Below are 14,450 nucleotides of genomic sequence, written 5' to 3' on the forward strand. Positions count from 1 at the left end.
CAGATTACGCACACACGACACGCACGCACGCACGCACGCACGCACGCACGCACACACACACACTAGAGGTCTTCACAGATCTTTCCAAACCGTATTACCCGACCCGGGATGTTGTCGTTGATCCCGGGTCAGATCCTGCTCAGTGGCCACGGACTTCGGATTTGTGTGAAAATATGTGAAATACGGACCAGATCCCAGATTATATTTGAATAATTTAAATCTTAAAACAGCTTAGGCTAGTCTATATAAACAGGTCTCTCCTAGTCTATATAAACAGGTCTCTCCTAGTCTATATAAACAGGTCTCTCCTAGTCTATATAAACAGGTCTCTCCTAGTCTATATAAACAGGTCTCTCCTAGTCTATATAAACAGGTCTCTCCTAGTCTATATAAACAGGTCTCTCCTAGTCTATATAAACAGGTCTCTCCTAGTCTATATAAAGAGGTCTCTCCTAGTCTATATAAACAGGTCTCTCCTAGTCTATATAAACAGGTCTCTCCTAGTCTATATAAACAGGTCTCTCCTAGTCTATGTAAACAGGTCTCTCCTAGTCTATATAAACAGGTCTCTCCTAGTCTATATAAACAGGTCTCTCCTAGTCTATATAAACAGGTCTCTCCTAGTCTATATAAAGAGGTCTCTCCTAGTCTATATAAACAGGTCTCTCCTAGTCTATATAAACAGGTCTCTCCTAGTCTATATAAACAGGTCTCTCCTAGTCTATATAAAGAGGTCTCTCCTAGTCTATATAAACAGGTCTCCCCTAGTCTATATAAACAGGTCTCCCTAGTCTATATAAACAGGTCTCCCTAGTCTATATAAACAGGTCTCTCCTGGTCTATATAAACAGGTCTCTCCTGGTCTATATAATCAGGTCTCTCCTAGTCTATATAAACAGGTCTCCCCTAGTCTATATAAACAGGTCTCCCCTAGTCTATATATCCATCTAACTATAGAGAGGTCCTCCATCTAACTATAGAGAGGTCCCCTATCTAACTATAGAGAGGTCCTCCATCTAACTATAGAGAGGTCCTCCATCTAACTATAGAGAGGTCCTCCATCTAACTATAGAGAGGTCCTCCATCTAACTATAGAGAGGTCCTCCATCTAACTATAGAGAGGTCCTCCATCTAACTATAGAGAGGTCCTCCATCTAACTATAGAGAGGTCCTCCATCTAACTATAGAGAGGTCCTCCATCTAACTATAGAGAGGTCCTCCATCTAACTATAGAGAGGTCCTCCATCTAACTATAGAGAGGTCCTCCATCTAACTATAGAGAGGTCCTCCATCTAACTATAGAGAGGTCCTCCATCTAACTATAGAGAGGTCCTCCATCTAACTATAGAGAGGTCCTCCATCTAACTATAGGGAGGTCCTCCATCTAACTATAGGGAGGTCCTCCATCTAACTATAGAGAGGTCCTCCATCTAACTATAGAGAGGTCCTCCATCTAACTATAGGGAGGTCCTCCATCTAACTATAGGGAGGTCCTCCATCTAACTATAGGGAGGTCCTCCATCTAACTATAGGGAGGTCCTCCATCTAACTATAGAGAGGTCCTCCATCTAACTATAGAGAGGTCCTCCATCTAACTATAGAGAGGTCCTCCATCTAACTATAGGGAGGTCCTCCATCTAACTATAGGGAGGTCCTCCATCTAACTATAGAGAGGTCCTCAATGTTCTCCATCTAACTATAGAGAGGTCCTCAATGTTCTCCATCTAACTATAGAGAGGTCCTCCATCTAACTATAGAGAGGTCCTCAATGTTCTCCATCTAACTATAGAGAGGTCCTCCATCTAACTATAGAGAGGTCCTCAATGTTCTCCATCTAACTATAGAGAGGTCCTCCATCTAACTATAGAGAGGTCCTCAATGTTCTCCATCTAACTATAGAGAGGTCCTCCATCTAACTATAGAGAGGTCCTCAATGTTCTCCATCTAACTATAGAGAGGTCCTCCATCTAACTATAGAGAGGTCCTCAATGTTCTCCATCTAACTATAGAGAGGTCCTCCATCTAACTATAGAGAGGTCCTCAATGTTCTCCATCTAACTATAGAGAGGTCCTCCATCTAACTATAGAGAGGTCCTCAATGTTCTCCATCTAACTATAGAGATGTGAAAATACTAAACTCTAGGGATGTCATTATGTAATTACTAAGCTATTACTACAGAAACAACCCAAAATGCACCAGAGTCCAAACTATTTTGCTGGCTTGACCTTCAATTAAGCTGGATTTGTAATATTTTGGATCCATTTGGGTCCGATACAGACAGACCCAATCTGGATCCGATTCTCGCCCAACTCGAACATACAGTATTTCGGATAGGATCCGAATCGGTTATTGATTGTTTTGAATGAAATGTCTGGATCCTGTCGGGGGTCGAGTGATAATTTCGAGGATCCAATTCGGATCTGAATTTGGTGATCTGAGGAGACCTCTAACCGAGACACCTACCTTGTCAGGCTTGGTGAAGTAGCGTGTGGGAAGGACAGGGTCTTTGGGAGACTCCAGACTGTAGGTGGTGCTCTTAGAGATGATGATGTTCATGGCCACGTCACACACCGTGTACAACTTCTGTAGAGGGAAAGAGAGGGTGTGAGAGTGTGTGTGTGTGTGTGAGCGTGAATCTGTATGTGTGAGCGTGAATCTTTGTGTGTATATGTGAATCTCTGTGTGTGTGTGTGTGTGTGTGTGTGTGTGTGTGTGTGTACCTCGTTGATCTTGGCGTCGGCAGGAGCCTGTGCATCCTTGGTCTGTTTGATGTTCTCCACCATCTTCCTGATGAAGGCATGGCTGTTGTTCTCATTCTTAGACATGATGATCTCCAGGATGAACCACAGAGACCTGGGGAGGGGGAGAGGAGGTGGTGGGAGGAGTGGAGAGGTGGGAGGAGGAGGGAGGGAGGGAGTGGAGGGAGAGGAGGAGGGAGGGAGGAAGAGGAGTGGAGGGGGAGGGAGGGAGGAGGAGTGGAGGGAGGAGGAGTGGAGGGAGGGGGGAGGAGTGGAGGGGAGGAGTGGAGGGGAGGAGGAGGGAGGGAGGAGTGGAGGGAGGGAGGAGGGGGGGGTGGAGGGAGGGGGGAGGGAGGGAGGAGTGGAGGGGAGGGAGGAGTGGAGGGGGAGGGAGGAGTGGAGGGGGAGGGAGGGAGGAGTGGAGGAGGAGGGAGGGAGGAGTGGAGGAGGAGGGAGGGAGGAGTAGAGGAGGAGGGAGGGAGGAGTAGAGGAGGAGGAGGAGGGAGGGAGGAGGTTATAGCATTTGTATCAGATATTACTCTCATCAGTTCATTATAATCATCTATGTGTTTTATGTCTCTGCGTTTTTAATGCGCTGATGATGTTAGATAATATGACTGCCGATCAAACTGGCTGAATTAAGAGAGAGAACGATGGATGAGAGGCTTGAGAAAGGAAAGGACAGCATCCCCAAGAGAGACTGATATGTCAACACAGCAGACTATATAACAGCAGACTATATATAACAGCAGACTGACAGCAGACTGACAGCAGACTATATATAACAGCAGACTATATATAACAGCAGACTGACAGCAGACTATATATCACAGCAGACTGACAGCAGACTATATATAACAGCAGACTGACAGCAGACTATATATAACAGCAGACTGACAGCAGACTATATATAACAGCAGACTATATATAACAGCAGACTATATATAACAGCAGACTATATATAACAGCAGACTGACAGCAGACTATATATAACAGCAGACTATATATAACAGCAGACTATATATATAACAGCAGACTATATATAACAGCAGACTATATATAACAGCAGACTATATATAACAGCAGACTGACAGCAGACTATATATAACAGCAGACTGACAGCAGACTATATATATAACAGCAGACTATATATAACAGCAGACTATATATAACAGCAGACTGACAGCAGACTATATATAACAGCAGACTATATATAACAGCAGACTATATATAACAGCAGACTGACAGCATACTATATATAACAGCAGACTATATATAACAGCAGACTGACAGCAGACTATATATAACAGCAGACTATATATAACAGCAGACTATATATAACAGCAGACTATATATAACAGCAGACTGACAGCAGACTATATATAACAGCAGACTATATATAACAGCAGACTATATATAACAGCAGACTATATATAACAGCAGACTGACAGCAGACTATATATAACAGCAGACTATATATAACAGCAGACTGACAGCAGACTATATATAACAGCAGACTATATATAACAGCAGACTATATATAACAGCAGACTGAAAGCAGACTATATATAACAGCAGACTGACAGCAGACTATATATATAACAGCAGACTATATATAACAGCAGACTGACAGCAGACTATATATAACAGCAGACTGACAGCAGACTATATATATAACAGCAGACTATATATAACAGCAGACTGACAGCAGACTATATATAACAGCAGACTGACAGCAGACTATATATAACAGCAGACTATATACAACAGCAGACTGACAGCAGACTATATATAACAGCAGACTGACAGCAGACTATATATAACAGCAGACTGACAGCAGACTGACAACAGACTATATATAACAGCAGACTATATATAACAGCAGACTATATATAACAGCAAACTGACAGCAGACTATATATAACAGCAGACTATATATAACAGCAGACTGACAGCAGACTATATATAACAGCAGACTGACAGCAGACTATATATAACAGCAGACTGACAACAGACTATATATATAACAGCAGACTATATATAACAGCAGACTGACAACAGACTATATATAACAGCAGACTGACAGCAGACTATATATAACAGCAGACTGACAACAGACTATATATATAACAGCAGACTATATATAACAGCAGACTATATATAACAGCAGACTATATATAACAGCAGACTGACAACAGACTATATATAACAGCAGACTGACAGCAGACTATATATAACAGCAGACTGACAACAGACTATATATATAACAGCAGACTATATATATAACAGCAGACTATATATAACAGCAGACTATATATAACAGCAGACTATATATAACAGCAGACTATATATAACAGCAGACTATATATATAACAGCAGACTATATATATAACAGCAGACTGACAACAGACTATATATAACAGCAGACTATATATAACAGCAGACTATATATAACAGCAGACTATATATAACAGCAGACTGACAACAGACTATATATAACAGCAGACTATATATAACAGCAGACTATATATATAACAGCAGACTATATATAACAGCAGACTATATATATAACAGCAGACTATATATATAACAGCAGACTATATATAACAGCAGACTATATATAACAGCAGACTGACAGCAGACTATATATAACAGCAGACTATATATAACAGCAGACTATATATAACAGCAGACTATATATAACAGCAGACTATATATAACAGCAGACTGACAGCAGACTATATATAACAGCAGACTGACAGCAGACTATATATAACAGCAGACTGACAGCAGACTATATATAACAGCAGACTGACAACAGACTATATATATAACAGCAGACTATATATAACAGCAGACTGACAACAGACTATATATAACAGCAGACTGACAGCAGACTATATATAACAGCAGACTGACAACAGACTATATATATAACAGCAGACTATATATATAACAGCAGACTATATATAACAGCAGACTATATATAACAGCAGACTATATATAACAGCAGACTGACAACAGACTATATATAACAGCAGACTGACAACAGACTGACAGCAGACTATATATAACAGCAGACTGACAGACTATATATATAACAGCAGACTATATATATGACAGCAGACTATATATAACAGCAGACTATATATAACAGCAGACTATATATAACAGCAGACTATATATATAACAGCAGACTATATATATAACAGCAGACTATATATATAACAGCAGACTATATATAACAGCAGACTATATATATAACAGCAGACTATATATATAACAGCAGACTATATATATAACAGCAGACTATATATAACAGCAGACTGACAGCAGACTATATATAACAGCAGACTATATATAACAGCAGACTATATATAACAGCAGACTGACAGCAGACTATATATAACAGCAGACTGACAGCAGACTATATATAACAGCAGACTGACAGCAGACTATATATAACAGCAGACTGACAACAGACTATATATATAACAGCAGACTATATATAACAGCAGACTGACAACAGACTATATATAACAGCAGACTGACAGCAGACTATATATAACAGCAGACTGACAACAGACTATATATATAACAGCAGACTATATATAACAGCAGACTATATATAACAGCAGACTGACAACAGACTATATATATAACAGCAGACTGACAGCAGACTATATATAACAGCAGACTGACAACAGACTATATATATAACAGCAGACTATATATATAACAGCAGACTATATATATAACAGCAGACTATATATATAACAGCAGACTATATATATAACAGCAGACTATATATATAACAGCAGACTATATATATAACAGCAGACTATATATAACAGCAGACTATATATAACAGCAGACTATATATAACAGCAGACTATATATATAACAGCAGACTATATATATAACAGCAGACTATATATATAACAGCAGACTATATATAACAGCAGACTATATATAACAGCAGACTATATATAACAGCAGACTATATATAACAGCAGACTATATATAACAGCAGACTATATATAACAGCAGACTGACAACAGACTATATATAACAGCAGACTATATATAACAGCAGACTGACAACAGACTATATATAACAGCAGACTATATATAACAGCAGACTATATATAACAGCAGACTATATATAACAGCAGACTATATATATAACAGCAGACTATATATATATATAACAGCAGACTATATATACAACAGCAGACTATATATAACAGCAGACTATATATAACAGCAGACTATATATAACAGCAGACTATATATAACAGCAGACTATATATAACAGCAGACTATATATGACAGCAGACTATATATGACAGCAGACTATATATAACAGCAGACTATATATAACAGCAGACTATATATACAACAGCAGACTATATATAACAGCAGACTATATATAACAGCAGACTATATATAACAGCAGACTATATATAACAGCAGACTATATATAACAGCAGACTATATATATATAACAGCAGACTATATATATATAACATCAGACTATATATAACAGCAGACTATATATATAACAGCAGACTATATATAACAGCAGACTATATATAACAGCAGACTATATATAACAGCAGACTATATATAACAGCAGACTATATATAACAGCAGACTATATATGACAGCAGACTATATATAACAGCAGACTATATATACAACAGCAGACTATATATACAACAGCAGACTATATATAACAGCAGACTATATATAACAGCAGACTATATATAAACAGCAGACTATATATATATAACAGCAGACTATATATAACAGCAGACTATATATATATAACAGCAGACTGACAGCAGACTATATATAACAGCAGACTATATATAACAGCAGACTATATATAACAGCAGACTATATATACAACAGCAGACTATATATACACAACAGCAGACTATATATAACAGCAGACTATATATATAACAGCAGACTATATATATAACAGCAGACTATATATAACAGCAGACTATATATAACAGCAGACTATATATATAACAGCAGACTATATATACACAACAGCAGACTATATATAACAGCAGACTATATATAACAGCAGACTATATATAACAGCAGACTGACAGCAGACTATATATAACAGCAGACTATATATAACAGCAGACTGACAGCAGACTATATATAACAGCAGACTATATATAACAGCAGACTGACAGCAGACTATATATAACAGCAGACTATATATAACAGCAGACTGACAGCAGACTATATATGACAGCAGACTATATATATATATAACAGCAGACTGACAGCAGACTATATATGACAGCAGACTATATATGACAGCAGACTATATATAACAGCAGACTATATATGACAGCAGACTATATATGACAGCAGACTATATATGACAGCAGACTATATATGACAGCAGACTATGACAGCAGACTATATATGACAGCAGACTATATATGACAGCAGACTATATATAACAGCAGACTACATATAACAGCAGACTATATATAACAGCAGACTATATATAACAGCAGACTATATATAACAGCAGACTATGACAGCAGACTATATATAACAGCAGACTACATATAACAGCAGACTATGATAGCAGACAATATATAACAGCAGACAATGACAGCAGACTATATATAACAGCAGACAATGACAGCAGACAATGACAGCAGACTATATATAACAGCAGACAATGACAGCAGACTATATATAACAGCAGACAATGACAGCAGACTATATATAACAGCAGACAATGACAGCAGACTATATATAACAGCAGACTATATATAACAGCAGACAATGACAGCAGACAATGACAGCAGACTATATATATAACAGCAGACAATGACAGCAGACAATGACAGCAGACAATGACAGCAGACTATATATAACAGCAGACAATGACAGCAGACAATGACAGCAGACTATATATGACAGCAGACTATATATAACAGCAGACAATAACAGCAGACAATGACAGCAGACAATGACAGCAGACAATGACAGCAGACTATATATAACAGCAGACTATATATAACAGCAGACTATATATAACAGCAGACTATATATATAACAGCAGACAATGACAGCAGACTATATATAACAGCAGACAATGACAGCAGACAATGACAGCAGACAATGACAGCAGACTATGACAGCAGACTATGACAGCAGACTATATATAACAGCAGACAATGACAGCAGACAATGACAGCAGACTATAACAGCAGACAATGACAGCAGACAATGACAGCAGACAATGACAGCAGACTATATATAACAGCAGACAATGACAGCAGACTATATATAACAGCAGACTATATATATAACAGCAGACAATGACAGCAGACTATATATAACAGCAGACAATGACAGCAGACAATGACAGCAGACAATGACAGCAGACTATATATAACAGCAGACAATGACAGCAGACAATGACAGCAGACTATATATGACAGCAGACAATGACAGCAGACTATATATGACAGCAGACTATAACAGCAGACTCACTCCTTGATGTCTTTGAGCTGTTCAATGTCCTGGACCTTGATGTAGTCTGGGTCGTGGACCAGCAGGTGGATGGCATAGGGGACCACATACTCAGGGAGCAGAGAGAACAACTTCTCTGGAATATATATATCAAAAAACAACACACAGAAAGGTTATACGCACCCTGGTCCAACAGTAACAACGGCCCACTAGTCAGTCACTGGCCTGGGGCAGGTAAACACATGCATTGGGCCAGTGGATCTAGACAGTCACTGGCCTGGGGCAGGTAAACATGCATTGGGCCAGTGGATCTAGACAGTCACTGGCCTGGGGCAGGTAAACATGCATTGGGCCAGTGGATCTAGACAGTCACTGGCCTGGGGCAGGTAAACATGCATTGGGCCAGTGGATCTAGACAGTCACTGGCCTGGGGCAGGTAAACATGCATTGGGCCAGTGGATCTAGTCAGTCACTGGCCTGGGGCAGGTAAACATGCATTGGGCCAGTGGATCTAGTCAGTCACTGGCCTGGGGCAGGTAAACATGCATTGGGCCAGTGGATCTAGTCAGTCACTGGCCTGGGGCAGGTAAACATGCATTGGGCCAGTGGATCTAGTCAGTCACTGGCCTGGGGCAGGTAAACATGCATTGGGCCAGTGGATCTAGTCAGTCACTGGCCTGGGGCAGGTAAACATGCATTGGGCCAGTGGATCTAGTCAGTCACTGGCCTGGGGCAGGTAAACATGCATTGGGCCAGTGGATCTAGTCAGTCACTGGCCTGGGGCAGGTAAACATGCATTGGGCCAGTGGTCTAGTCAGTCACTGGCCTGGGGCAGGTAAACATGCATTGGGCCAGTGGATCTAGTCAGTCACTGGCCTGGGGCAGGTAAACATGCATTGGGCCAGTGGATCTAGACAGTCACTGGCCTGGGGCAGGTAAACATGCATTGGGCCAGTGGATCTAGTCAGTCACTGGCCTGGGGCAGGTAAACATGCATTGGGCCAGTGGATCTAGTCAGTCACTGGCCTGGGGCAGGTAAACATGCATTGGGCCAGTGGATCTAGTCAGTCACTGGCCTGGGGCAGGTAAACATGCATTGGGCCAGTGGTCTAGTCAGTCACTGGCCTGGGGCAGGTAAACATGCATTGGGCCAGTGGTCTAGTCAGTCACTGGCCTGGGGCAGGTAAACATGCATTGGGCCAGTGGTCTAGTCAGTCACTGGCCTGGGGCAGGTAAACACATGCATTGGGCCAGTGGATCTAGTCAGTCACTGGCCTGGGGCAGGTAAACATGCATTGGGCCAGTGGATCTAGTCAGTCACTGGCCTGGGGCAGGTAAACATGCATTGGGCCAGTGGATCTAGTCAGTCACTGGCCTGGGGCAGGTAAACATGCATTGGGCCAGTGGATCTAGTCAGTCACTGGCCTGGGGCAGGTAAACATGCATTGGGCCAGTGGATCTAGTCAGTCACTGGCCTGGGGCAGGTAAACATGCATTGGGCCAGTGGATCTAGTCAGTCACTGGCCTGGGGCAGGTAAACATGCATTGGGCCAGTGGATCTAGTCAGTCACTGGCCTGGGGCAGGTAAACATGCATTGGGCCAGTGGATCTAGTCAGTCACTGGCCTGGGGCAGGTAAACATGCATTGGGCCAGTGGATCTAGTCAGTCACTGGCCTGGGGCAGGTAAACATGCATTGGGCCAGTGGATCTAGTCAGTCACTGGCCTGGGGCAGGTAAACATGCATTGGGCCAGTGGATCTAGTCAGTCACTGGCCTGGGGCAGGTAAACATGCATTGGGCCAGTGGATCTAGTCAGTCACTGGCCTGGGGCAGGTAAACATGCATTGGGCCAGTGGATCTAGTCAGTCACTGGCCTGGGGCAGGTAAACATGCATTGGGCCAGTGGATCTAGTCAGTCACTGGCCTGGGGCAGGTAAACATGCATTGGGCCAGTGGATCTAGTCAGTCACTGGCCTGGGGCAGGTAAACATGCATTGGGCCAGTGGATCTAGTCAGTCACTGGCCTGGGGCAGGTAAACATGCATTGGGCCAGTGGATCTAGTCAGTCACTGGCCTGGGGCAGGTAAACATGCATTGGGCCAGTGGATCTAGTCAGTCACTGGCCTGGGGCAGGTAAACATGCATTGGGCCAGTGGATCTAGTCAGTCACTGGCCTGGGGCAGGTAAACATGCATTGGGCCAGTGGATCTAGTCAGTCACTGGCCTGGGGCAGGTAAACATGCATTGGGCCAGTGGATCTAGTCAGTCACTGGCCTGGGGCAGGTAAACATGCATTGGGCCAGTGGATCTAGTCAGTCACTGGCCTGGGGCAGGTAAACATGCATTGGGCCAGTGGATCTAGTGTATTTGATGTTCCAGTTTGAAATTGATATGCTCTGTTGCAGTCTGCCATAGAAAACTGAGGCTCTGTTTGTGTCGTCATTCTGTTACCAAACGTTGCATCCCCACAGTTGAAGGAAAGGTGTTTTTGTCAAATGTCATCAGTGAACATAGTATTAAATTAGCAATAGGCTACATTCTACAAAACGACACCTAGCATTCGTCTGGGCTAATGTAGCCTAAATTGATAGCTTCTCTCGTTTGAGAACAAGTTGTCTTTAAAAGGGCAACGTCCTATTTTGTGATGTAAAAAAATCTTAAAAAGGTCAACGTAAAAAAATTCAAAATAAATTGTTCACATTGGACCCTGCCCACACACAGCACTTGGAAGGCATAGAACTGGTCTGGTATTATAGAGCAGATTAAATAGTATCCTGGTCTGGTCTGGTTTCATAGTGCAGATTAAATAGTATCCTGGTCTGGTCTGGTTTCATAGTGCAGATTAAATAGTATCCTGGTCTGGTTTCATAGTGCAGATTAAATAGTATCCTGGTCTGGTTTCATAGAGCAGATTAAATAGTATCCTGGTCTGGTTTCATAGTGCAGATTAAATAGTATCCTGGTCTGGTTTCATAGAGCAGATTAAATAGTATCCTGGTCTGGTTTCATAGTGCAGATTAAATAGTATCCTGGTCTGGTTTCATAGAGCAGATTAAATAGTATCCTGGTCTGGTTTCATAGTGCAGATTAAATAGTATCCTGGTCTGGTTTCATAGTGCAGATTAAATAGTATCCTGGTCTGGTTTCATAGAGCAGATTAAATAGTATCCTGGTCTGGTTTCATAGTGCAGATTAAATAGTATCCTGGTCTGGTTTCATAGTGCAGATTAAATAGTATCCTGGTCTGGTTTCATAGAGCAGATTAAATAGTATCCTGGTCTGGTTTTATAGAGCAGATTAAATAGTATCCTGGTCTGGTTTCATAGTGCAGATTAAATAGTATCCTGGTCTGGTTTTATAGTGCAGATTAAATAGTATCCTGGTCTGGTTTCATAGTGCAGATTAAATAGTATCCTGGTCTGGTTTTATAGAGCAGATTAAATAGTATCCTGGTCTGGTTTCATAGTGCAGATTAAATAGTATCCTTGTCTGGTTTTATAGAGCAGATTAAATAGTATCCTGGTCTGGTTTCATAGTGCAGATTAAATAGTATCCTGGTCTGGTTTTATAGAGCAGATTAAATAGTATCCTGGTCTGGTTTCATAGTGCAGATTAAATAGTATCCTGGTCTGGTTTTATAGAGCAGATTAAATAGTATCCTGGTCTGGTTTCATAGAGCAGATTAAATAGTATCCTGGTCTGGTTTCATAGAGCAGATTAAATAGTATCCTGGTCTGGTTTCATAGAGCAGATTAAATAGTATCCTGGTCTGGTTTCATAGAGCAGATTAAATAGGATCCTGGTCTGGTCTGGTTTCATAGAGCAGATTAAATAGTATCCTGGTCTGGTCTGGTCTGATAGAGCAGATTAAATAGTATCCTGGTCTGGTTTCATAGTGCAGATTAAATAGTATCCTGGTCTGATAGAGCAGATTAAATAGTATCCTGGTCTGGTCTGATAGAGCAGATTAAATAGGATCCTGGTCTGGTCTGGTTTCATAGAGCAGATTAAATAGGATCCTGGTCTGGTCTGGTTTCATAGTGCAGATTAAATAGTATCCTGGTCTGGTCTGGTCTGGTTTCATAGAGCAGATTAAATAGTATCCTGGTCTGGTCTGGTTTCATAGTGCAGATTAAATAGTATCCTGGTCTGATCTGGTCTGATAGAGCAGATTAAATAGTATCCTGGTCTGGTCTGGTCTGATAGAGCAGATTAAATAGTATCCTGGTCTGGTTTCATAGAGCAGATTAAATAGTATCCTGGTCTGGTTTCATAGAGCAGATTAAATAGGATCCTGGTCTGGTTTCATAGAGCAGATTAAATAGTATTCTGGTCTGGTTTCATAGAGCAGATTAAATAGTATCCTAGTCTGGTTTCATAGAGCAGATTAAATAGTATCCTGGTCTGGTTTCATAGAGCAGATTAAATAGGATCCTGGTCTGGTCTGATAGAGCAGATTAAATAGTATCCTGGACATTCTCCTGATGTTGATATTATTGACCAGACACTGCCTGGCGTGTGTGTGTGTGTGTGTGTGTGTGTGTGTGTGTGTGTGTGTGTGTGTGTGTGTGTGTGTGTGTGTGTGTGTGTGTGTGTGTGTGTGACTGTGTGTGTGACTGTGTGTGTGTGTGAGTATGTGTGACTGTGTGTGTGTGTGTGTGTGTGACTGTGTGTGTGTGTGTGTGTGTGACTGTGTGTGTGTGACTGTGTGTGTGTGTGTGTGTGTGTGTGTGTGTGTGTGACTGACTGTGTGTGTGTGTGACTGTGTCTGTGTGTGTGTGTGTGACTGTGTCTGTGTGTGTGTGTGACTGTGACTGTGTGTGTGTGTGTGACTGTGTGTGTGTGTGTGTGTGTGTGTGACTGTGTGTGTGTGTGTGACTGTGTGTGTGTGACTGTGTGTGTGTGTGTGTGTGACTGTGTGTGTGTGTGTGTGTGTGTGTGTGTGTGTGTGTGTGTGTGTGTGTGTGTGTGTGTGTGTGTGTGTGTGTGTGTGTGTGTGACTGTGTGTGTGTGTGTGTGTGTGTGTGTGTGTGTGTGTGTGTGACTGTGTGTGTGTGTGTGTGACTGTGTCTGTGTGTGTGTGTGACTGTGTCTGTGTGTGTGTGTGTGTGTGTGACTGTGTGTGTGTGTGTGTGACTGTGTGTGTGTGTGTGTGACTGTGTGTGTGTGTGTGTGACTGTGTGTGTGTG

General features: G+C 41.4%; 1 protein-coding gene and 1 long non-coding RNA gene across 3 annotated transcripts in view; one reads left to right on the forward strand and one right to left on the reverse strand.

The window, feature by feature from the left end:
- Window positions 1–14,450, reverse strand: part of pds5b (PDS5 cohesin associated factor B) — a 102,763-nt gene that overhangs the window by 19,752 nt on the left and 68,561 nt on the right. Inside the window, exons 26-28 of the mRNA XM_052520427.1 lie at window positions 9,282–9,396; window positions 2,722–2,854; window positions 2,465–2,584 (exon numbers count right to left, since the gene is read on the reverse strand). Coding sequence (XP_052376387.1) covers window positions 2,465–2,584; window positions 2,722–2,854; window positions 9,282–9,396 — 368 coding nt within the window. The remainder of the gene's footprint in view (window positions 1–2,464; window positions 2,585–2,721; window positions 2,855–9,281; window positions 9,397–14,450) is intronic.
- LOC127930658 (uncharacterized) lies at window positions 9,837–10,679 on the forward strand. 2 transcript variants are annotated; one of them, XR_008138625.1, is made up of 4 exons: window positions 9,837–10,046; window positions 10,096–10,145; window positions 10,196–10,345; window positions 10,545–10,679. It is a non-coding gene; the product is annotated as an uncharacterized LOC127930658 (long non-coding RNA). The 2 variants fall into 2 exon arrangements; XR_008138624.1 differs by lacking the exon at window positions 10,096–10,145.

This window comes from Oncorhynchus keta, chromosome 6, assembly GCF_023373465.1.
Source record: "Oncorhynchus keta strain PuntledgeMale-10-30-2019 chromosome 6, Oket_V2, whole genome shotgun sequence".
Taxonomy (NCBI): Eukaryota; Metazoa; Chordata; class Actinopteri; order Salmoniformes; family Salmonidae; genus Oncorhynchus; species Oncorhynchus keta.